General features: G+C 39.5%; 1 protein-coding gene across 1 annotated transcript in view; it reads right to left on the reverse strand.

The window, feature by feature from the left end:
* Positions 1–1,562: 1,562 nt before the first annotated feature.
* Positions 1,563–23,736, reverse strand: part of BMAL2 (basic helix-loop-helix ARNT like 2) — a 31,941-nt gene continuing 9,767 nt past the window's right edge. The window contains exons 2-11 of the mRNA XM_072398955.1: positions 17,403–17,538; positions 16,605–16,643; positions 15,745–15,902; positions 12,732–12,879; positions 11,934–11,972; positions 11,074–11,231; positions 6,256–6,335; positions 5,131–5,223; positions 2,636–2,750; positions 1,563–1,857 (exon numbers count right to left, since the gene is read on the reverse strand). Of these exons, the coding sequence (XP_072255056.1) occupies positions 1,640–1,857; positions 2,636–2,750; positions 5,131–5,223; positions 6,256–6,335; positions 11,074–11,231; positions 11,934–11,972; positions 12,732–12,879; positions 15,745–15,902; positions 16,605–16,643; positions 17,403–17,538 (1,184 nt within the window). The 3' untranslated portion in view covers positions 1,563–1,639. The remainder of the gene's footprint in view (positions 1,858–2,635; positions 2,751–5,130; positions 5,224–6,255; positions 6,336–11,073; positions 11,232–11,933; positions 11,973–12,731; positions 12,880–15,744; positions 15,903–16,604; positions 16,644–17,402; positions 17,539–23,736) is intronic.

Genomic DNA, 23,736 nt, shown 5'->3' on the forward strand with positions numbered 1-23,736 from the left:
CCAATCGTCCTAAAACCTAAAAAACAGCCATGGTACTTGAACTGAACCCTTCTCTAGATTTCTAGGTTTGGTTCTAAATCACAATGGGGTGGCTACAAAGGACAATATACTGAATGGAGCATGAATTGTAGCCACAGGTATTAGGAAAATGCAGATCTCTGCAAACGATATATTTTTACAGGCACTAATTGAACATGCATTTTTAAAAGGAGGAAGGAAATGTATCAGTAAGACATAAAGCAAATATGATTTTTTAATTTTTTTAATTTAGTGACACATTAAAGCTGAAAAAAAAAACTAAAATAATATTTGACTCCTCCCTACTGCAGGAGTTAGTGGATTATTCTATGGAGGGAATGATACTTTTGGATAAAGACTTGCTTTATCCTTTACTACTTTACTCACCATGACTCTGGACAGTGGATGGGGCCCTCAGATGACCCCATACAGTGCAAAGCTGCAATACATATACTTGACCTGCAGGTGATGATGTTTGCAGTCAGATTGATGGGGCAAGCAAGGCTTTCAGAATGACTCAGGACTGGTCTAGCAAAGAAGGTGTGAGAGTAGGGGGAAAAGTAAGAATAATCCTAAGAGCTTCATCCGCTAGCCATAATATTAACCCTTTGCACTGAGGAAAGTAGAAAAATATTATTGGGTTGTGTGAAGCTTGAAGTGATGAATTAAACTTGGTAAAGTCTATTCCAACTAAGTTTGTAATAACTTTGAGTTATTCTCTGATTGCCTTATACACGGCTGTACAAATTTATTCTCCTATGAGAAATTCAATGCTAATACCAGCAAAAGTCTAAAGTAACCTTCCACCAGGCAGAAAACACTACCACTTTGTTCCTGCATTAATCCTCAGACACTGGTCCTCATCAGTCTAACTGGTCACCTGGAACAAGCACACAGCCAGACCATGGCCAGAATGGAGGATTTGTGAAGCCCTGAAATACCATTCTAAAGGGAAGGGGTCAGCTAGAGGGGAAACACTGGTTTCATGTCACTGCTAATAAGTGCACTGGGATTGCAATAAGGTGCCCAAACCAATGAGGGTATATGGAAGAACGGCGCCATCGTGTGGTACTTTAGGGTAATGCAGAAAACAAGACCAATTACAATGTCATTTGATAGATGATAAATGGGTCGCAATATTTTTCAACTAGTGCTGATTAAATAAAAAAAATTTGGAGTGGAGAGTTCTGCAGCATTCTCTGCTTGCATTAATAAGTTGGATTTTGGTTACTTATTGGTTGTTGATTAGTAATTGAGCCCAAGTATTACTTAACTCATATTTATATAATAGAATTAATTCATGGAATAGTGGTCAGTCAGTATTCTAACTTGAGGCAAGGCATTCCACAGGATCCTCTTATATTACCTGGAGAGCTTTAATAAATCAGGACCTTTGTGACCGATATATTTAGGCTCTCCAAGACTGGAAAAGATTAGACTAAAATGGGAGAACCTAGATATTCCAACACACCTGGAATAGATTTTTAAAATCATTTGCTATTAGTTGACAAACGCTTTCAATCTATTCTAAGTTTGCTGGATCACCCAGGTTCTCCCATTATAGTCTATGTTCACCAGTCTTGGAGATCTTTATTAAATCAGCCCTCTAACCTCACCTTCTTCAGTTTTGGGTCTCAATATATTTTAAACCTGAATGCGAGAAGAATCTCTTTATTATAGCAACACAAGACCTACCTTTTTTCTTGGCTCCGGAAAGGTATTCCTCCGTCTCCTTGTTGGACACCCGGCCGATCCTCATGCGGCAAAAGAACGACCGTCGGGACCCACAGTGGAGGCGGGAAGAGCCAGCCTGAAAGTGTGTGTGCACTTGCAAACCAGCTTTCAAAACAGTTTAATAAGACTGTGTCAGTTCAAAAGATGACGTCTGCATTAATGAGGAAAGACATTTAATTTTATTATAGCAGGGAGCGACAGATGAGGAGTCCGCAGGCAGACGGTATTATACTTAAAAGTGAGTGAAAATTTTTAAACAAAAATTGTTTGTTTTCTTTTTGGAAGATATTTCTCAGGAAAAAGATTTCCACAAAGCATCAATTACATTGGGCATTTTTCATAGCCCCAAGGTCAAAAAATATAAAAATTTGAACAAAGTGTGGCTCCCATGCTAGCCATGCACTATGCAATGTTTTTGATCAATAGGAATAAATGAAAAATGTCAAATCAAAAATTGATCAGAAAAAGTGCTTTATTTTAATAATAAAAGAAGGGCAAAAGAAGGTCAAGGCCAATTCTTAGGCAGATCCATTTCTTAAAAGACATTTTTTTCAATATGGATCAGAACAACTGAATGGTACATTGAATAAATGTAGTATATTGCAAAGGATCAACTTATAAGTTGACCCAAATATCGACAATACCGTAGAGAGAAAGTAGCCTAATGTATGTCTAGCAAAGAGTCAGGCACAGAAGGAAAAATACAGACGAAATATACAGAGGACAAAGGAATCTGGAAAACGCATTTTACAGATAGCAGTTAGTATCCAAAAGTGTTTTGCACCATCACCGTGTCCTTTGTATATGGTCATGTGACTCTCCCAAGCTAATCACAGATGTGGGAAATGAAAAGTGCGTAAGCTGCAGGAAACCATTCACTTACTTTTGGCATCGATTAGTTTTTCCCGTGGGGTGATATCTGAGGAGAGTTGTTCCTTTACTTTGGCAACATCCTTGGGATGCAGATAGTCGAACAGACTTTGTCCTATCAGGTCAGCCTGAAAAGTAGAAGACGAATGATAGAGGACAATGCATGGTGTTAGCATATGGATGTTGGGAAATTAACATTGAACAATCTATGTGTGAAAGGCATCTAATCACATTGTTAGAGAATCTGCTTATTATTATTATATTATATACATTATTATTAATAATAAATTGTATTGATAAAACACTAAGATATCACGCTGCTCTACACAATACATAGGGGTTGCAAATGACAGACAGATATAAGCAATAACATAACCTCCAATCCTTTCTTTATATTCCAGAGACTAATGTGCAAATGTTGGTTCTTTGAGAACCAGTGCAAAAATCCAAGCAGCTGGCTAAGTGTGCAAGTGTGGACATTGTTATATATAATACATAGAATACAATGTAGCTGCTGTAAATGTCACAACTCATTGCCTTGCCTTTAGCATCAGCTACTGCACTGAATCACATGAGAAGATAAATAAATAAATAATAATAAAAAAAGATAAATAGATAAAAACTTGGCGATTCCTCAATACTTCCAACACTGCAAAATGTTAGCTATTCGGCAACTGAACTAAAACTTTCCGCTGAGACACACACCGCAAATCAAACATTCTTAGCAACAAAACTTGCTAAGGTCAGCGGTCCATTAGTTACTATAAATTCCTGCTTTAAAATGTCACATCACCACAGTTTTCCCAAAGCAGTACCAGACGGGACCTGTGGAATTTAGTTCACCTGCCAACAGGGCAAGTCTGGGATTTAGGAGTTAAGGGATCATTTTCAACATCTTAGGGGTAAAGATTGGGTGTTGAAGGTTAAGTTGCAAATGCTGCACACAGAGCAATTCACTAATATCAGCTGTTCTGGAAGAAGTCATCACAGCTGTAATTCCAGCTTTATCAGACCAGTTTATCAGGAGGCTTCAATCAGACAAAGGGAGCTGCAAAGCGAGCCCCCTTCTGTGCTCTTTAGATAACCCATAGTGCTATAAGAATCCTTTATCATATTTTGGAATTGAAGATGGTTTATATGTAAAAAATGCAAAAAAACATGTAAAATTTAAAGCTCATCTCTAGGCATCTCTCCACTACTTTAATTAAGGCCCTAGGTTAAACTAAACAGAAAAATATTATGATAACAGAATAATATTATTAAATACCAACTTCCTAGACCTTCAAGGCGTTTTCAAGCTGCAGAAGTCTGCAGCAGAACAATAAATTCAAGTAAATAAGTGGAAACTAGACCAAAAGCCAAATATCTGTACTGTGGTTCAGGATTTCTGAACAGTCAATTTTTTTTAGATGAAAATAATTAAAAAAAATAAAATGTGAATACAGGTAGTCCCCAGGTTACATACGAGATAGGAACTGTAGGTTTGTTTTTAAGTTGAATTTGTATGCACGTCTGAACAGGTACAATATTTAAATAAATGCAATTAGAACAGATGTTTGTTACTGTATAAACCCCTCACTGTGAGTAAATCACAAACAAAGCAAAAAACATTATGAAGCCTAAACAATCTTGAGTTTAGCTTAACTTCCTGAGCAAGCTGTGGTTTGATATGCAAAAAGAAACAAGTGCAGAGTTTGTCTTGGTCATTAAATAGTTACTAGATGTTGCAGAAAAGTTCAGTCTCAGCTGTATTTAGCAAAAGATTTCTTCTGAAAGTCATTTAAACTGCCCCCTCCCCCCAATCAAGCCTCTGTCCTGCACAGAATGAGTCCCATTAATATCTAGGAGACGTCTGTATGTCAGATGTCCTTAACTCAGGGACTACCTGTACTTTTTTTATAATAGTGTTTTTAAATATTGCAAAGTTTACCAGACAGGGACAGTTAGATTGGCCACACATAATAGTCATAAAGTTTGTGATTTCTGTCCAGACTTTAGGCTTTATGAGAAAGTTTGGAAGCAGCCTATTTCTTTTTTAATGGGTAGTTTGTTAACTGAAAATAATGATGTGAATTGCCGATCCATTTTATATGAGAATTTCAATGACAGGTTCACTTAAACAAAACTTTTGGATACATTTAAAGTTTCTAAGTGTGAATCATAACTACTAATATTACTAGCCCGTGTATCATATAAGATCAGTGATTGTTACATGTTGCGTGACCTATTAATGCCGTGATGTGTCCCAGCCGCATGTGACTTTAATTCTTCGATAATTACTCCCATCTTGCTATTGATTTGCTGAATGAAGAGCTCCCCGCAGAGAACAATGCCCCCACAATGACCCGCACCTCTCGTATGGAGGTAAACTAGGCCAGGCTTTCACAAATCCACTTGTATTTCTGGGTTACTGTGACAATTTCCCAGAGGATGGATTTGCATTGGGATCTGCAGCGGAGGAATCGAGGTCAGGGGATGTGGCAGCTCGGGGCTGAAAGAATCACGTACCTGGCTGTACTTCAGAGTCTTTGAGACGGATTCAGACACAAATAGGATTTTTCCTCTGTCGCATCCCACCACAAACAGGAAGCCGTCTGCTGCCTGAAAATCAAACAGGGTTTATTAGATGGGGGATGAAAATGGGAGAAAGGGAAATTAAACTGAATTGGCTTCAGCTTCTGTCCACAAGGAAAATATTTTAAGGAGGCTTCCACCATCAAACTTCTTGTATTTAAATAATGCTTAAAGTTGTAATATATTGCTTATAGTCCTTTAAGGCTTTATGTTGTTTATTTTTATTTGGTGATCCTGCCAGTAACACTTCCTGTTCAAGATTGACAACACTTACTCACTGTTTTGTATCTATGATGGAGAATAGTTGTTACTCTGGGCTGCTCCCCTGATTTAGATAACTGGCACCTCCAGTTCATCATGTTTATGACATGGAAGTGTCACGTAGTTTAAAGATGAGTCGAAAGGCTGACAACATTGTTAGATTCCAGTTCACAGGAGACAAGGACACCGGAATTCCAGCAGTATTACCAGGCATGTTCTGTACTTGCACTTGGTCTTAAAATTTGAAAACAAATGCAGATATCGCATCCAAGCACTGATGCTATATTATATTAAAGCTGAGTTCTGGGGTTTAGATATGCATTAAATATTGAAGTATTAATCAAGATTTTACTTGAAAATATAAACCTTGAAAAAAAATCTTGGTTTATGATTGGGTCACACCAGTAGATGGCACTGTATCCTCATGTAAAGTGTGTAACAAACTATTATCAATAATCAACTCAAATTATTACAAAATATTTTAACTATAAAATAACGTAAAATGTAAAATTATAGTTCACACAGGGTTTCTTGCCCTGCTCCAAGAGGCTAAACAAGACAAGGCAAATTAATGCACTGTATAAGAATGCACAACGTTCCAAGGCCAAAAGAGATCTAGATTTTAGCAAGCTTGTGTAAGGACATTCTACAGCACCTTGACCCACTTTGCACTATATGGCCCACTCATATGCCTCAATAACTTCACCTATTGCCAAATTAAATATGGAAAAGTGTCCCACTTGCATGGTGGGTGTCATTAAAATGCTTTCACCTACATAGTTTGTTCTTGTTACCAACCTTTAGGATCAACCGACTGAGCTCATCCTGGTGCAGGAACGATGGCTTGTAACTCTCCTCTGCGAATGAGTTGCTGGAACCTGGAATAAAGAACAGGTTAGATACAACAAACAGAAAGGTAGAAATCCCCCAGTTACAATAAGTTTATACTGGTCACACACACTCTCCTTTGGATCTGTCGGGTGGGTCTATTAGGGGAAAGCACAAGGATTTCCTATGTCCACGAGTTGGCTCTTCTGTCTGGCTGGGGTGCTTGGATCATAACTCTAGCTGAATTAGATTACAAATCCACTGGCAGGTAAAACACTTCATATATGTATTTCAATTATGAGTATTTGTCTGAAGTTCATCAGACAACTGTCAGGGTAACCTCTCCTCCCCTGACACAATGAAGACATTGACTAGATAAAGGTAACACGAGGGAAGATATATTCATTTCTTTAGCAAGGACTGCACAACAATACATTGCCCCTGTTGTAGAAGTGTCCCCTCGCTTGCAGTGACCACACTGGAAGTAAGTGGAATATCCCCAATAGGGTCACAGGCAGCAATCAGAACCTTGTAGAAGCTCAAACACAAATTTACTCTGCAGACATATGGAGGTGCAGAGTGTGCAGCTGCACAGGGGCCCCAGGCTCTTTTCAGTGAACAGGGACCCCATCTCTTGTAGACATCGGAATAGAAAGAGGATTAATGCAAATTTACAGAAAAATAGTTTTGTCCAGATCTGGAGTTTTATAGGTTGTACTGCACCTAGTTCACAATAGATGTATATAAAAACTGATTTTCAATTATTAATATTATTATTACTATTATTATTACTATTATTATTATTATTATTATTATTATTATTAATAATAAACAGGATTTATATAGTGCCAATATATTACACAGCGCTAAATAGGGGTTGCAAATGAAAGACTGATACAGAGAGTGACAGAGGAGGAGTAAAGGACCCAGTCCTGAAGAGTTTACAATCCAGGAGATATCTTATCAATGTTCATTATTAATACCTGGTACCCTGACATAATGGTCATTTTAAGCTTCCCTTTATAGGGTGACAGCGATTCATTCCCATTTCCCATTGGGCTCCTGCAGTCACTCAATCTGCTTCCGCAGCAGTGGCCACTTCAACACAAGCATGGTCCACTGTTGTCACTTTCAGGAAACTCATCCTGATAAACGATTCAAGAGAGAGGATAGAGAAGTGAGTAGGCTTTTAAGGCAAAATAAAATACGAACATTTAATGATCAAAAATTATAGCGGTCCTATTGTTAACACAGAACTACTAATCTAAGAAATAATCAAATCATACACATGAATAGGACAAAATACAGTGTTTACACTTGTGAAACGTGATCAAACATTCTAAGCTTATCTCAGATACCCAACGCGTTTCGCTAATAAGGCTTCATCAGGAATTTTTGAGATCACAGAAATAGGGAACAATAACAATAGATGGTGTAATTACTGTGCTTTAAAACCAAAAAAGGAAGTACCAAGGAAATATAAAGGAAGGATAGGAATATAAAGGAAAAGATATTTCCTTGGTACCTCCTTTTTGGTTTTAAAGCATAGTAATTACACAATCTATTGTTATTGTTCCTCATTTCTGTGATCTCAACAATCCCTTGAGGAAGCCTTATTGGCGAAACGTGTCAGGAACCTAAGATAGGCTTAGAATTTTGTATCCCCTTTCACAAGTGTAAACACTGTATTTTGTCTTATTCATGTCTATGGTTTGATTATTTCTTAGATTAGTAGTTCTATGTTTTTGATCATTAAATGTTTGTATTTTATTTTGCCTTAATAGCCTACTCACTTCTTTATCCTCTCTCTTGAATCATACTTAACAAGGCTTGGCAATAATCTGATATTTACTTTATAGTTACTTCGAATACCTAAAAAAAACCCTCCTGTCTTTCCTACTCTTTACTTCCTGGTAAATGCCATGCAGCCATTACTGCGGTGCATGTGGGTAGGAATTGGCTGCAAAGAAGCTGAAGGGTATTAGCACCATTAACATGCAACAAAAGATAATAAAAAAAGATGAGAAATAATTTCAGAATTGGTTCATACATTAAGTGTAAATCAGCTAGAGTTTATGTATACTTTAACAGCAATTTGTAACTCAGCAATAGCTTGTTCTGAAATCCGGAACAACGCAGAGAAAGTTACGTAGTACAACCACATCACAGGAGGGGGTAACTGGCAATAGCAGAAAGTTTTGTCATGTATTTACAGAATAGAACAATTGTCTGGAATATTGTCTGGTAAACTGGCAACGATTTAACATACCAAACCCATAAGTACTCCAATTATTTCTAATATACTAAAGTTGTCACTAACCCAATTCTAAGGCACCTACATATAGAAAATAGAAAGTCTTTTTATTTAATGTTACATGTACACATGATTGGATGATGGCAGCCAGGGGATCCCCTAAATCTCCAGCCAAAACATTTTTATTTGTGCCACTACTAGGGCACTAGTTGTGATGACAACTATCTAGGAAGATAGTCCCCACACTTTGGTGAGATTTATTCTTACTTCCTCTTGTATCTATAGGACAGAAGGGCAAAGAAAATGCACCCCAACCCCACTAAAAAAACAGCCATATCTTAGGTCTTGTACAATTGCACACATTGTACATTTTTTACAGTGTGCATTAGAAGCTGCAGCATCCTTTGCCCAGTCTGACTGTCCCTGGCTTTCCCCTATCATTAATGGATTGCTGTTCTTTTAGTAATGGAGACTCAGCATCACATATGGGTATTACCTGGGACAATCTGAATACAAACCCAACCTTCCTTTCATCTGACAACCACCTATGACAAACAGGTTGCAGGAAGAGGGGGAAGAAACCAGGGAAGGCAAAATGTAAAGCACATTAAACTTCAGCTTCAAATCACTTTGCAGAAATCTGTTTCTACTTTGACATGATGTGATGCCAAAGAAATAAAGAAGACAAAAATAAACCTGATGAACAAAAATCCACAGTGAGTCAATGTTGTATGACAATAAATATGAAAACATACTGGAAATAGTAAAACTTTTACAAGCAGCTGTATCATAAGGCATATTACAATGAAAATGAAATCCATTTGCATTGCAACACATCTCCACAAAATCAGTAAAAATGTTTGTATAAAACTGCTTTTAACTATTAGGTACCAGGATAGACGCCCCCTTTTTTGCCTTCAGAACAACAGTAATTCTTCATGGCATAGAATAAACCATATTGAGCTTCATATTGACACAGATTTATCAGATGACCGCTATGATGCAAATCTCTGGTTTCTCCTTATTCCAATGTTGCTGTATTGGATTGAGATCTGGTGACTGTGGGGGGGCATTTGACTGCAGGACACTCGTCATGTTCAAAAACAGTTTGAGATATTTCGAGCTTTCTTACATGGCACCTTATCCTGCTGGAAGTAGCCATCAGAAGAAAGTAAACTGAGGTCATAAACCAAGGGCATAATCAACAACAATACTAAGGTAGGCTGTGGTATTTAAATGATTCAGTTCGTAATAAAAGGCTCAAAAAATGCCAAGAAATTATCCCCCACTCATCATTAAACCATTGCCACTAGCCTAAACTGTTGATACAAGATAGGATGGATCCATGCTTTTCAAATTTTGCAGCAGAAATTGAGGTTTTCCAAGACCAGGCATCAGTTTTCCAATGTTTTCTTCTTCAATACTGGAGTACCTGTGAGCACTGTAGCCCCAGGTATGATATTCTGCCACTGTAGCCCATCTGCTTCAAGGTTCAATGTGCTGTGCATTGGGAGATTCTCTTCTGCATCCTTCGGTTGTGACAAGTTATTTGAGTTGCTGTTGCCTTCCTATCAGTTTAAACAAGTCTGAGCATTCTCCTCTGACCTCTGGAATCAACAAAGCATTTTCATTCAGAGATTTAGCCCCCTTTTTTGGACCATTCTTTGTAAACCCTGGAGATGGTTGTGTGAAAAATTGCTAGCACATCAGCAATTACTGAAATATTCTGACCGGTCCGCCTGCCACCAACGATACGTCATTACAGCAGGTCATCTTGACAAAGTATACATGCCTAAAAGCTGACATGTGATTGGCTGATCAGATACTTGCATTAACAAGCAGTTGAATAGGTGTACCTAATAAAGTGAGTGGTGAGTTTACATCTCAAAGCTCCCCATTTAGCTGTTCGGTGAAGGACGTCTGTCAATGACATCATTTCAAATAATAATGAAATTCCTGAACAGCTGCTTTCAAGCCATAACAATCAATTCCGAACATTCCTTCCACTTCCTCACCAGCCAGCAGTGAAAAGGTCGGACTTGGCAATCTCTCAGGACCCAGAAAAGAATTGTCAAAACTGAGAACAGATGAAGAGGGTTTTAGTTACGAGGAGTCCGTGTCACCGGCACCATAGCAAGATTACATCAACGAAGGATTAGCACTGCTCCAGATTGTTCTCCAGTCTACCGTGCTTGTGCCAAGTAGTATAAAAACATAATTATTCCTAGAAATCCCATATCTGCCACAGCTGGAATGTATTGAAAGTGGATGCAGAAATCCAATAATAGTTCAGCAGGTACAGATATAACAATCTTACATTTAGGTCATTTGACATGTCTGCATGGACAGATTTTTCAGTGATGCCTCCAGCCTATACAGTGATCACATAAAGCATGGCAATCATCAAACCCAGTGCTCAGGAGGTCACCAGCACTAATGGACAGCCAATGATCCCGTAGTGCTAATTTTGGGTGCAGAAACATTTTAGCGGACATAAGGCTTTACTATAAGTCTGTAAGAAAGCCGGTACTTACCTTTCAGAGATTTCAGATGCTGCACAGCCATCCGTAGGACAGTTAGCTTATCAAGCTTGCGGGGTAAAGGGTCACACTGTGGAATCATGGCGGACAACTCCTCGATCAATGTGTTCATTTTATCCCTCCGCCGCTTCTCCGTCTGACTGTGAGCCTCCCTGTAAGGGACACAGTAATAATACACAAAATATAGCAAAAGATTGTCATTTAATAAAAAATGAATACTGTAGATTTTTAATCTGGGGATTACATTGTGGCTAAGGGGTTAGCACTCTGGCCTTTGCAGCGTTAGGTCCCAAGTTTGAATCTCGGCCAGGACAATGTCTGCATGGAGTTTGCAGGTTCTCCCCGTGTCTGTGTGCGTTTCCTCCCACATCCCAAAAACATTCAGTTAGGTTAATTGGCTTCCGTCTAAAATTGGCCTCAGACTGTATAAGTGACAAATGACTATGGTAAGGACATTAGATTGTGAGCCCCTTTGAGGGCCTATTACACAGCGCTGTGTAATATGATGGCGCTATATAAATACCGTGTAATAATAATAATAATTGCCCAATAATGAGGAAGGATAATTTTCCTATTGGACAATAAAAAGGTTTTGTTTTTTTGTTTTCCTTTGCAGGTTTATGGTTCTGCAGAATTACGTTTTTTTTCTTTGTATTTTTTATTAAAATGTTTGTAACTGCAATATTGAAATGGAGCTCTCGAGTGGCCAAGATTTTTAAAACAATCCACAATCTGAAGATCAAGTTAGTGTTTCCTAAATTTGTAAGTGGAGAGTCATGGGGGGCCACCTTACATCAGGTGGGGGATATCAAACCATTTAGATGTAATAAATAAAGTAAATAAAGGATTTTTACTTGCTCTGCAGGTCAGTAGCATCGTTCCCTTCTGAGACTCTGTGGAGGGTAAATAACACAATCATTACACACAGCATAGTGACCTGGTATGCAATTATCATACAGAACCAAAGAATTCGTACAAAGTATTGGTGGAGAATAAGTCATTGCAAAAAACAAAACACATACAATAAAACCTATTTTATTTATACTGAATCAATTACCGCCAGACCCTGAAAACGAGATACAAGGGTAGTTCTGACTTAGGTCTGTACACCCCACACACAATGCAGTAACCTCAGCAGTCTACAGAGAGGTCCCAGAACTGCAAAGGGGGTCATGTCTGATCTTTAACTTGTATGACTTCTCTTCTTTATCATCGTTATCAGGAAAAAAAAGTCAGCCTGATGGCTGCAAATAATACAGGGAATGTCGTTTTTTCCCCAAGCCGCACCGATGTCATTCAGTGCTCAACCGCCCCAAACTCTGAAATCAATAAACAGACATTAAAGGTGCGGTTGCAGAACTTTTTTGGCAGGGGAGTAATAACCATAAGGTTCCACAACTCCAGGCTGGAAAAACTATCATCACTTTATCATTACAATGTCAATGTTTTTTTTGGTTGCAAGAACAACAAACTTTTAAAGTCACATTACAAACTAGACAAATTACAAACATAATCTGAACTTTTTTACCTACAGTAGCAAAACAAACAAGAAAATGTTGACTACAAAGTTTGTATGACAAAAAAAAATGTATTACAACAAAGACACAGCTACAGGGAATACAGTGTATTATAACTTTTAGCATTTTTCTTACTCGGTCTCACTGATCCTCCTCTTGCGGGAATACTCCAACATGTGCGGACTGAAGGACCTGGAGGTAACCGACCTTGGCTTCGGACCCAGAATGCTGGACACTGCCAAGCATTGGCTGGGCTCCATAATTAGGGTATCTGCAACAAGAAAAATTTATCAGCAACCTAAATAGAGAAGGAGGCATCAAAGAATATACATCTGTAAGCTTCAAGAAGATCAAAAATCACTGTCCTCACATTAAGAATTAATAAAGGGCAACAAGCACACATATATGAGTAATACATGTTTTCTTATAAGTGTTGGTTTATTCATTTGATTTATGTAGAGGGTACTGATGCTTTTTGCTACACCTGGATGAACACAAGAGGACAGCAAAGCAACAATTTAAAAAAACTACATGTCCCATGATTCCTTGCTTTGTGTATCATGGATGGGAGTGATTACACTGGTAGTCCCAGCTCTGTACAGCACAATGGGGTGGCTACAAACACTCTTTTGAAAGGAGCATAAATTGTAGCCACAGGCATTGCAGAAATTACAGATCTCCGCAAAAATTGCCAAGTATTTATGGGGCCAAACTGAACACATTCTAGATCAGCAAGAGGAAGGATTGCATCTTAGACATTTTAAGATTTTTTTTTTTCTTTAGTTACACTTTATTGCTAACTCTAGAAAAATAATGTACATATGTGAAATACATGAAAGTATTATTTAGCTTTTTTTAGTTAGGCCTATTTTTTGTCCAGCAGTCCTGAGATTTACACATAGAGATAAGAGTCAGGGCGGTGACCTGAATTTTCTGCACTGCAGTTAGTGACAAATAACTTGGTCACCTTTCTTCCCAAAACATATAATTAGGAAATGAGATGTGTGTAGAGTTTGCCTTCATTATATATAATTATACATGATAATATATATATATATATATATATATATATATATATATAAAAAATGATAGATATTATAATAAATATATTAATAAAATAAATAAATGATACACCAAACATTCCAGGATCAAGGGAGGGTTCAACAATTACCAGGCACCATTACAAACCCTGATTCCCTTCTGAGGTTCATGTGATGTCCATGACCTAAATATTGGCAAATATTTTGACATCCAGTAACACACCATCACCCAAAGCCAGCAAGCCAGTGTACCCATTGAGGAAGTGGTACAGGAAATATACTTTGTTTTCAGTTGTATACATTTATATACATATATATATACTTTTATAGTTCCAGAAGTGTCCCTATCAGTAAATCAGTCCAATGTAGTGCTGTGCAGCCATCACTGGAGGCTGGTGGAGATTCTAGAACTGCGTCGCAATCCACTGCGGGCACAAAACCGCTCCCAGACGCTGCCATTCACTTGAATTGGTCTGGCTGGGGCCACAGTTAAGCTTTTGTGATAACACCGCAGACAACCATGGGTCTGTAATGGCTCATAGGGTTTTCGATCTTCTTTAATCTGCAGTGACCTGATTCCACAGCTGTGTTTACTATCCACGCCATGTCTGTAAAGTGTGTCATTTAGTTTGGCACATTGACAGCATTTGACTGCAGGACACTCGTCATGTTCAAAAACAGTTTGAGATATTTCGAGCTTTCTTACATGGCACCTTATCCTGCTGGAAGTAGCCATCAGAAGAAAGTAAACTGAGGTCATAAACCAAGGGCATAATCAACAACAATACTAAGGTAGGCTGTGGTATTTAAATGATTCAGTTCGTAATAAAAGGCTCAAAAAATGCCAAGAAATTATCCCCCACTCATCATTAAACCATTGCCACTAGCCTAAACTGTTGATACAAGATAGGATGGATCCATGCTTTTCAAATTTTGCAGCAGAAATAGAGGTTTTCCAAGACCAGGCATCAGTTTTCCAATGTTTTCTTCTTCAATACTGGAGTACCTGTGAGCACTGTAGCCCCAGGTATGATATTCTGCCACTGTAGCCCATCTGCTTCAAGGTTCAATGTGCTGTGCATTGGGAGATTCTCTTCTGCATCCTTCGGTTGTGACAAGTTATTTGAGTTGCTGTTGCCTTCCTATCAGTTTAAACAAGTCTGAGCATTCTCCTCTGACCTCTGGAATCAACAAAGCATTTTCATTCAGAGATTTAGCCCCCTTTTTTGGACCATTCTTTGTAAACCCTGGAGATGGTTGTGTGAAAAATTGCTAGCACATCAGCAATTACTGAAATATTCTGACCGGTCCGGCTGCCACCAAAGATACACCATTACAGCAGGTCATCTTGACAAAGTATACATGCCTAAAAGCTGACATGTGATTGGCTGATCAGATACTTGCATTAACAAGCAGTTGAATAGGTGTACCTAATAAAGTGAGCGGTGAGTTTACATCTCAAAGCTCCCCATTTAGCTGTTCGGTGAAGGACGTCTGTCAATGACATCATTTCAAATAATAATGAAATTCCTGCACAGCTGCTCTCAAGCCATAACAATCAATTCCGAACATTCCTTCCACTTCCTCACCAGCCAGCAGTGAAAAGGTCGGACTTGGCAATCTCTCAGGACCCAGAAAAGAATTGTCAAAACTGAGAACAGATGAAGAGGGTTTTAGTTACGAGGAGTCCGTGTCACCGGCACCATAGCAAGATTACATCAACGAAGGATTAGCACTGCTCCAGATTGTTCTCCAGTCTACCGTGCTTGTGCCAAGTAGTATAAAAACATAATTATTCCTAGAAATCCCATATCTGCCACAGCTGGAATGTATTGAAAGTGGATGCAGAAATCCAATAATAGTTCAGCAGGTACAGATATAACAATCTTACATTTAGGTCATTTGACATGTCTGCATGGACAGATTTTTCAGTGATGCCTCCAGCCTATACAGTGATCACATAAAGCATGGCAATCATCAAACCCAGTGCTCAGGAGGTCACCAGCACTAATGGACAGCCAATGATCCCGTAGTGCTAATTTTGGGTGCAGAAACATTTTAGCGGACATAAGGCTTTACTATAAGTCTGTAAGAAAGCCGGTACTTACCTTTCAGAGATTTCAGATGCTGCACAGCCATCCGTAGGACAGTTAGCTTATCAAGCTTGCGGGGTAAAGGGTCACACTGTGGAATCATGGCGGACAACTCCTCGATCAATGTGTTCATTTTATCCCTCCGCCGCTTCTCCGTCTGACTGTGAGCCTCCCTGTAAGGGACACAGTAATAATACACAAAATATAGCAAAAGATTGTCATTTAATAAAAAATGAATACTGTAGATTTTTAATCTGGGGATTACATTGTGGCTAAGGGGTTAGCACTCTGGCCTTTGCAGCGTTAGGTCCCAAGTTTGAATCTCGGCCAGGACAATGTCTGCATGGAGTTTGCAGGTTCTCCCCGTGTCTGTGTGCGTTTCCTCCCACATCCCAAAAACATTCAGTTAGGTTAATTGGCTTCCGTCTAAAATTGGCCTCAGACTGTATAAGTGACAAATGACTATGGTAAGGACATTAGATTGTGAGCCCCTTTGAGGGCCTATTACACAGCGCTGTGTAATATGATGGCGCTATATAAATACCGTGTAATAATAATAATAATTGCCCAATAATGAGGAAGGATAATTTTCCTATTGGACAATAAAAAGGTTTTGTTTTTTTGTTTTCCTTTGCAGGTTTATGGTTCTGCAGAATTACGTTTTTTTTCTTTGTATTTTTTATTAAAATGTTTGTAACTGCAATATTGAAATGGAGCTCTCGAGTGGCCAAGATTTTTAAAACAATCCACACTCTGAAGATCAAGTTAGTGTTTCCTAAATTTGTAAGTGGAGAGTCATGGGGGGCCACCTTACATCAGGTGGGGGATATCAAACCATTTAGATGTAATAAATAAAGTAAATAAAGGATTTTTACTTGCTCTGCAGGTCAGTAGCATCGTTCCCTTCTGAGACTCTGTGGAGGGTAAATAACACAATCATTACACACAGCATAGTGACCTGGTATGCAATTATCATACAGAACCAAAGAATTCGTACAAAGTATTGGTGGAGAATAAGTCATTGCAAAAAACAAAACACATACAATAAAACCTATTTTATTTATACTGAATCAATTACCGCCAGACCCTGAAAACGAGATACAAGGGTAGTTCTGACTTAGGTCTGTACACCCCACACACAATGCAGTAACCTCAGCAGTCTACAGAGAGGTCCCAGAACTGCAAAGGGGGTCATGTCTGATCTTTAACTTGTATGACTTCTCTTCTTTATCATCGTTATCAGGAAAAAAAAGTCAGCCTGATGGCTGCAAATAATACAGGGAATGTCGTTTTTTCCCCAAGCCGCACCGATGTCATTCAGTGCTCAACCGCCCCAAACTCTGAAATCAATAAACAGACATTAAAGGTGCGGTTGCAGAACTTTTTTGGCAGGGGAGTAATAACCATAAGGTTCCACAACTCCAGGCTGGAAAAACTATCATCACTTTATCATTACAATGTCAATGTTTTTTTTGGTTGCAAGAACAACAAACTTTTAAAGTCACATTACAAACTAGACAAATTACAAACATAATCTGAACTTTTTTACCTACAGTAGCAAAACAAACAAGAAAATGTTGACTACAAAGTTTGTATGACAAAAAAAAATGTATTACAACAAAGACACAGCTACAGGGAATACAGTGTATTATAACTTTTAGCATTTTTCTTACTCGGTCTCACTGATCCTCCTCTTGCGGGAATACTCCAACATGTGCGGACTGAAGGACCTGGAGGTAACCGACCTTGGCTTCGGACCCAGAATGCTGGACACTGCCAAGCATTGGCTGGGCTCCATAATTAGGGTATCTGCAACAAGAAAAATTTATCAGCAACCTAAATAGAGAAGGAGGCATCAAAGAATATACATCTGTAAGCTTCAAGAAGATCAAAAATCACTGTCCTCACATTAAGAATTAATAAAGGGCAACAAGCACACATATATGAGTAATACATGTTTTCTTATAAGTGTTGGTTTATTCATTTGATTTATGTAGAGGGTACTGATGCTTTTTGCTACACCTGGATGAACACAAGAGGACAGCAAAGCAACAATTTAAAAAAACTACATGTCCCATGATTCCTTGCTTTGTGTATCATGGATGGGAGTGATTACACTGGTAGTCCCAGCTCTGTACAGCACAATGGGGTGGCTACAAACACTCTTTTGAAAGGAGCATAAATTGTAGCCACAGGCATTGCAGAAATTACAGATCTCCGCAAAAATTGCCAAGTATTTATGGGGCCAAACTGAACACATTCTAGATCAGCAAGAGGAAGGATTGCATCTTAGACATTTTAAGATTTTTTTTTTTCTTTAGTTACACTTTATTGCTAACTCTAGAAAAATAATGTACATATGTGAAATACATGAAAGTATTATTTAGCTTTTTTTAGTTAGGCCTATTTTTTGTCCAGCAGTCCTGAGATTTACACATAGAGATAAGAGTCAGGGCGGTGACCTGAATTTTCTGCACTGCAGTTAGTGACAAATAACTTGGTCACCTTTCTTCCCAAAACATATAATTAGGAAATGAGATGTGTGTAGAGTTTGCCTTCATTATATATAATTATACATGATAATATATATATATATATATATATATATATATATATATAAAAAATGATAGATATTATAATAAATATATTAATAAAATAAATAAATGATACACCAAACATTCCAGGATCAAGGGAGGGTTCAACAATTACCAGGCACCATTACAAACCCTGATTCCCTTCTGAGGTTCATGTGATGTCCATGACCTAAATATTGGCAAATATTTTGACATCCAGTAACACACCATCACCCAAAGCCAGCAAGCCAGTGTACCCATTGAGGAAGTGGTACAGGAAATATACTTTGTTTTCAGTTGTATACATTTATATACATATATATATACTTTTATAGTTCCAGAAGTGTCCCTATCAGTAAATCAGTCCAATGCAGTGCTCTGCAGCCATCACTGGAGGCTGGTGGAGATTCTAGAACTGCGTCGCAATCCACTGCGGGCACAAAACCGCTCCCAGACGCTGCCATTCACTTGAATTGGTCTGGCTGGGGCCACAGTTAAGCTTTTGTGATAACACCGCAGACAACCATGGGTCTGTAATGGCTCATAGGGTTTTCGATCTTCTTTAATCTGCAGTGACCTGATTCCACAGCTGTGTTTACTATCCACGCCATGTCTGTAAAGTGTGTCATTTAGTTTGGCACATTGACAGGTTAGACGGGGCATTGTGCGTTGGCGATTGAGGGAGACGATTTTAGACTGTACAGAACATTCTGAGTAGTTTCAAGAAGTTGGTACTTCATCAATGCACAGCGCTGTAACAGGTTTTCCCATTACAAGATCTTCCCCAAATGTTGGATGGTCACCAGGACAAATAAATAGGGCACAGACAGAAATAAAACCTAAAGTGGACTGCAATTTCACTGGTTTAATATTGTGCAAAGAACTTCATAGTCTGCAAAACTCAACTGATCTGATATGGCTGCTTCTATAGAACGGGGATCACTGTGCTGGGTGACGGATCAAACAGTTCCCCATTGAGTGGGAAAACTACTAGAAAGAATCCGCTGAACACCTTGTATATAAAATGAGCTGCACTTCTGATGGTGGTGGACCAATAGTTGTTAGTGGGTGTTTGTAGGGATTACAATGGATGGCACCTTGCCATGATAAGCAGCACTCCCATTTATTGTGACAACACCATCACAAGCCAAATGCATGCCAATGTTTTAGGATCATGCCGGGTCTCTGCCTCAAGGCATTTTAGTGAATGGACCCATAGGTGACCCTCATTGGCATTTAGAGGACTGTGACTTTGTCTTCAAAATAAATATGTCATACACATTTGATGAGAGAGCTAGTGAGTTCTTCTTATTTGTTCCCATGAAATACATAGAGTGTCCCCAATACAAGTGACATAGCAGAAGCTTATGTATAAGAACGAGAAGGAGACGTCAAAATGGGCATCACAGGTGTGGAGAACCAAGAAATCTGCACAGGGATAGTGGGAGCCCCTCAAAAGGTGCACATAAGGTTTGTAGAGCCAAGAGTTTAGCACAGAGATTGTGACAACCCACCATGCAATGAGCACCATGAGCACAGCAGACCTGGGCACTCAGGACAGGGATAGTATGTACCCTTCATAAAATGGGTACTCAGTGCAATGAAGGGGTGATGGGTATCATAAAATGGGTACAGAATTTGTGCACACAGCACATGGAAGATGAGTACGACTCATAATGGGCACAGCAGGTGTGCCTGCCAATATGAGACAGTTGTGTAAACTCTGCAATACCCACTAAGCACTTCAATATCGATTTTAGGCAGTCTGGCACTTGAAAGCCATGAAGACAGAAGCTCTCCACCAGCGGATAAGATGACCCGACAGTCAGACGGTTATTGCCGGACTCGGTGCGGCTTTGCAAGGAGATTAAGTCTTTTCCACAAATCTCATCTGACCTGCAGGGGGTCGGCCACTGGAAAGCATAATACACTGCAGATCACAGATCAGCGGGCTGTAAATAGACTTTTCTTCCCTGGTACAGCTGAAAAGGATTAAATCTTTTTTAATGGGGCAGAGACAAAAAGCTGTAACGCATAGCAACCAGATACAATTTATGTTCTACAAAGTAACAAGAAGGTTAGTTGATCCATGATTGGTCACAATGGTTCCCCAGCCAGACTAAAGTCCACAACTCAAAAGTCATCACAGTTCCAAGGCTCCCAGTTTGAAGGAACCACCACAAGGCTTGTCTCCTTCGGGCTCCCCTCCTCCTTCCTGTAAGTTGGACAAACACCCACCGTCAGCCAACCAACTCACACGCAAACATTTCACCCCCATTTTCCCCACTTTGCATGGAATGGGAAATGATGCGGCACGTGTCGGGGGTTTTTCCTCCAATGTCCAAATGGGGAGATTTGAAAGTGATGAGGAAATGTAAAACTACTGTCCCCAGAACAGAAATAAATATTCAGTAGAAAAATAATTTTAATATTAATAATCTGCATTTATATAGCGCCAACATATTATGCAGCACTGTACAATAAATAAAGGTTGCAAATGACAGTTACACAGAAGGAGGGGAGACCCCAATTCCTCCTGGACAATCTTTGCCAGTAATTTGCACCCCCGGTCTTTATACCCCTGGCTTCAGTAAACCCCAAGTAGAACCCCCACGATTGGAATTTTCCTGATTTGATTCCCTGTCGGGGCTAATAATATTCTGATCATTTCACAATTCCTAATCCACAGCCAATTATACAGCAGGACAATCTGGAAAATCCACATACGCTGAAGTGACATTGACGGTGACGCAGATACAGACAGCCTGGGGGGACAGAGCAACAATGGCAATATTCTGTTATACAAAAACGTAAAATTACAAAACCCTCCATGGCTGATGAATCGCCCTCCCTATTAGACCCACTGACCTAAATACTCAGAAAATGATGAGAAATACAGGGCAGCCGGCTGTCCTAACCTCCTCCATTTAGAGAAACTGGAGCAGGGATTAAAAGATGGATCCAATTAAATGTACAGCCATGGCTGGGGGGTCGGGGTCAGGGGGCACAGCAAACACCACAAGGTGCCAGTTCCAGGGCAACCATACTGATTCCAGTTTCACCATCATGTGTCACAGTATGAGACATCAGACAGTTTGGAGTTATTCAGGTGGTAAAGGTAGGGGTCATGCAATGTGCACCTTTAAAAACCATTTGGCAGCTGCCATGTCTCCCTACAAGTGGCTGTGCACATACATAGTACAGACATGGACCATCACCATAACTTATAGCTAGCCAATTCCTCTCTATATGCTTCACCGTCATCATTGCTTGGAACTGGGTTTCCCGAAGGAAGCTCGTCCTGGGCAAGCATGTCAAGCTGACCCTGGAGTGAGTGCATGTAGAAAGCAATTGGAAGAGATCAGAGGAATAGGACTGGACAAAAATATATATATAAAGGGTTACAACACTATTTGCAAAATTTTATTTATCACATACAAAGCAAACTGGATGTCATTCTACAACTGTATTAGACAGGGCTGCTGACCGTACTGCCTGATACACAGATGGCCACAAGGGGGAGCACTTACAACTCCCTATATGAAATGCAATGGGCCCAATTTATTAAAGCTCTACAAGGCTGGAGAGGAGACACTTTCATCAGTAAACCTGGGTGATCCAGCAATCCTGGAATGGATTTCTTCAAAGTAATTTGCTAGCAAATGTTGTGAATGCTGGACCAGATCTATTCCAGGTTTGCTGGATTGCCCAGGTCTAGTGATGTAGGTGGATCCTCTCCAGCCTTGGAGAGATTTAATAAATCAAGCCCAATGATGGAAATGTGGGATTTTTATTTATAGGCACAATCCTACACACATTCCTGCATGTAGGTTTCCAGCAAGTGGATCTCCCCGGAGGACCTGAACGGGTTAAAGGGCACTTCCATATTTCTGGGATGACACAGGTATGTCTTAGTAGCTGTTTCACAATCCCATCTCTCACCTTCAATAAGGTATTAATTACTCAAGAATTAAAATGAAGTTAATGACTACATACAACAGGATGAAATCGCAGTGCTATTATTATTTTATGGTGACTCATGGAAGCCATCACACCTACAGACAGCCATGAAACTACACCTACAGCCTCAGAGGGAAATACAAAAAGAAAGGTGAGAAACAATCAGAAATGGACCTTTTCTGCCCCGACTGGTAGTATCCAAACCCAAGAACAACACCAGTCCCTAGATGTGGGGACCTCATTAGTTTCCCATTTTCAGGTTTGTTTGGACCCCCAAAACTATCCCTTACCTATGAGCCCAACATTACACCCACCCTGCATCCCCACAAATGCCCCTTAATGCTAGCCTTTCTCTGTGGCCCTGAACATTAGCCCTCACCTATGACCCCAATATTATACCCTACCTGCAACCCCATTCCACCCATCCATGTGACCTTAAAAATAACCCTCAATGCTAGCTTTTCTCTGTGACCCCAAATCTAGCCTTCACCTATGACCCCAATATAATACAATGCGTTTCTATTTTCTTGTATTGAGCTGACAACGCTGCCTCTCCTGCACTGAATTCTAAAGCAAGTGCTGCTGCACTACAGAACACCTCCCCCAATCCATAAGAATGTGTTCTGTAGTCCAGCAGGAAACAACTAGACAGTATCAAACAAATCACTTCTTTGATCCTTCAGCACGCAGCTCGTGGTACAGGGAAGGGTTAACATGGAGCAGTGAGATCAATAAACACAATACAAGCTTATACAGACAACGCCCTGACCTACTTCTCCCGAGACACAGTGAGGAGCAGGCAGTGCAGGTGAGGAGGATGACACTACCTGTTTGTTTCTATACCATAAGTACCTGTCATCCCTGGCACACATAGAGAGATTATCCTCTATGCAGTGTTGTATGCAGAGCTGGGGACACAAAAGGCCCAACACACGGAATGATGGAGCGCTGGGGAGGTAACACACGGCAGCCAATTACAATCCAGCTTCTGAAGATGACCAATCAATAAAATGATAATGCTATAAAATAATCACTGCTCTCCGCAGCACACGTTCTCTGTTACACATCTAAACTGGTTTGTTTTATTGCAGAACAGACCACCTGTTCCCTCTGCAATAATGAATTTTTCATTGAACAGAGTCCCCAAAAGACATAAAGAACTAGAAAGACTTATCAATCATGACATGTCAGAGGTGGTAGGGGGTGGCTTTGGATAGAAGGTATCTCACAACAAAATCAAGGTAGGATACCCCTTTAAAAAAGAATATCAACTAAAATGAGAAGATTGCTGTAACTTGTCAAAAACTGTACATCAAAGGTCTACCCCTATATATCCCAGGGGAGGTGACAACATCATCTAATCATATTATTATTATTATTTTTATTATTAATAAACAGGTTTTATATAGCGCCAACATATTACGCAGCGCTGTACATAGACAATGGTCACTTGTGTACAGTGGATGTTTATTAG

The sequence above is a fragment of the Pyxicephalus adspersus genome, chromosome 2 (genome assembly GCF_032062135.1).
Source record: "Pyxicephalus adspersus chromosome 2, UCB_Pads_2.0, whole genome shotgun sequence".
NCBI lineage: Eukaryota > Metazoa > Chordata > Amphibia > Anura > Pyxicephalidae > Pyxicephalus > Pyxicephalus adspersus.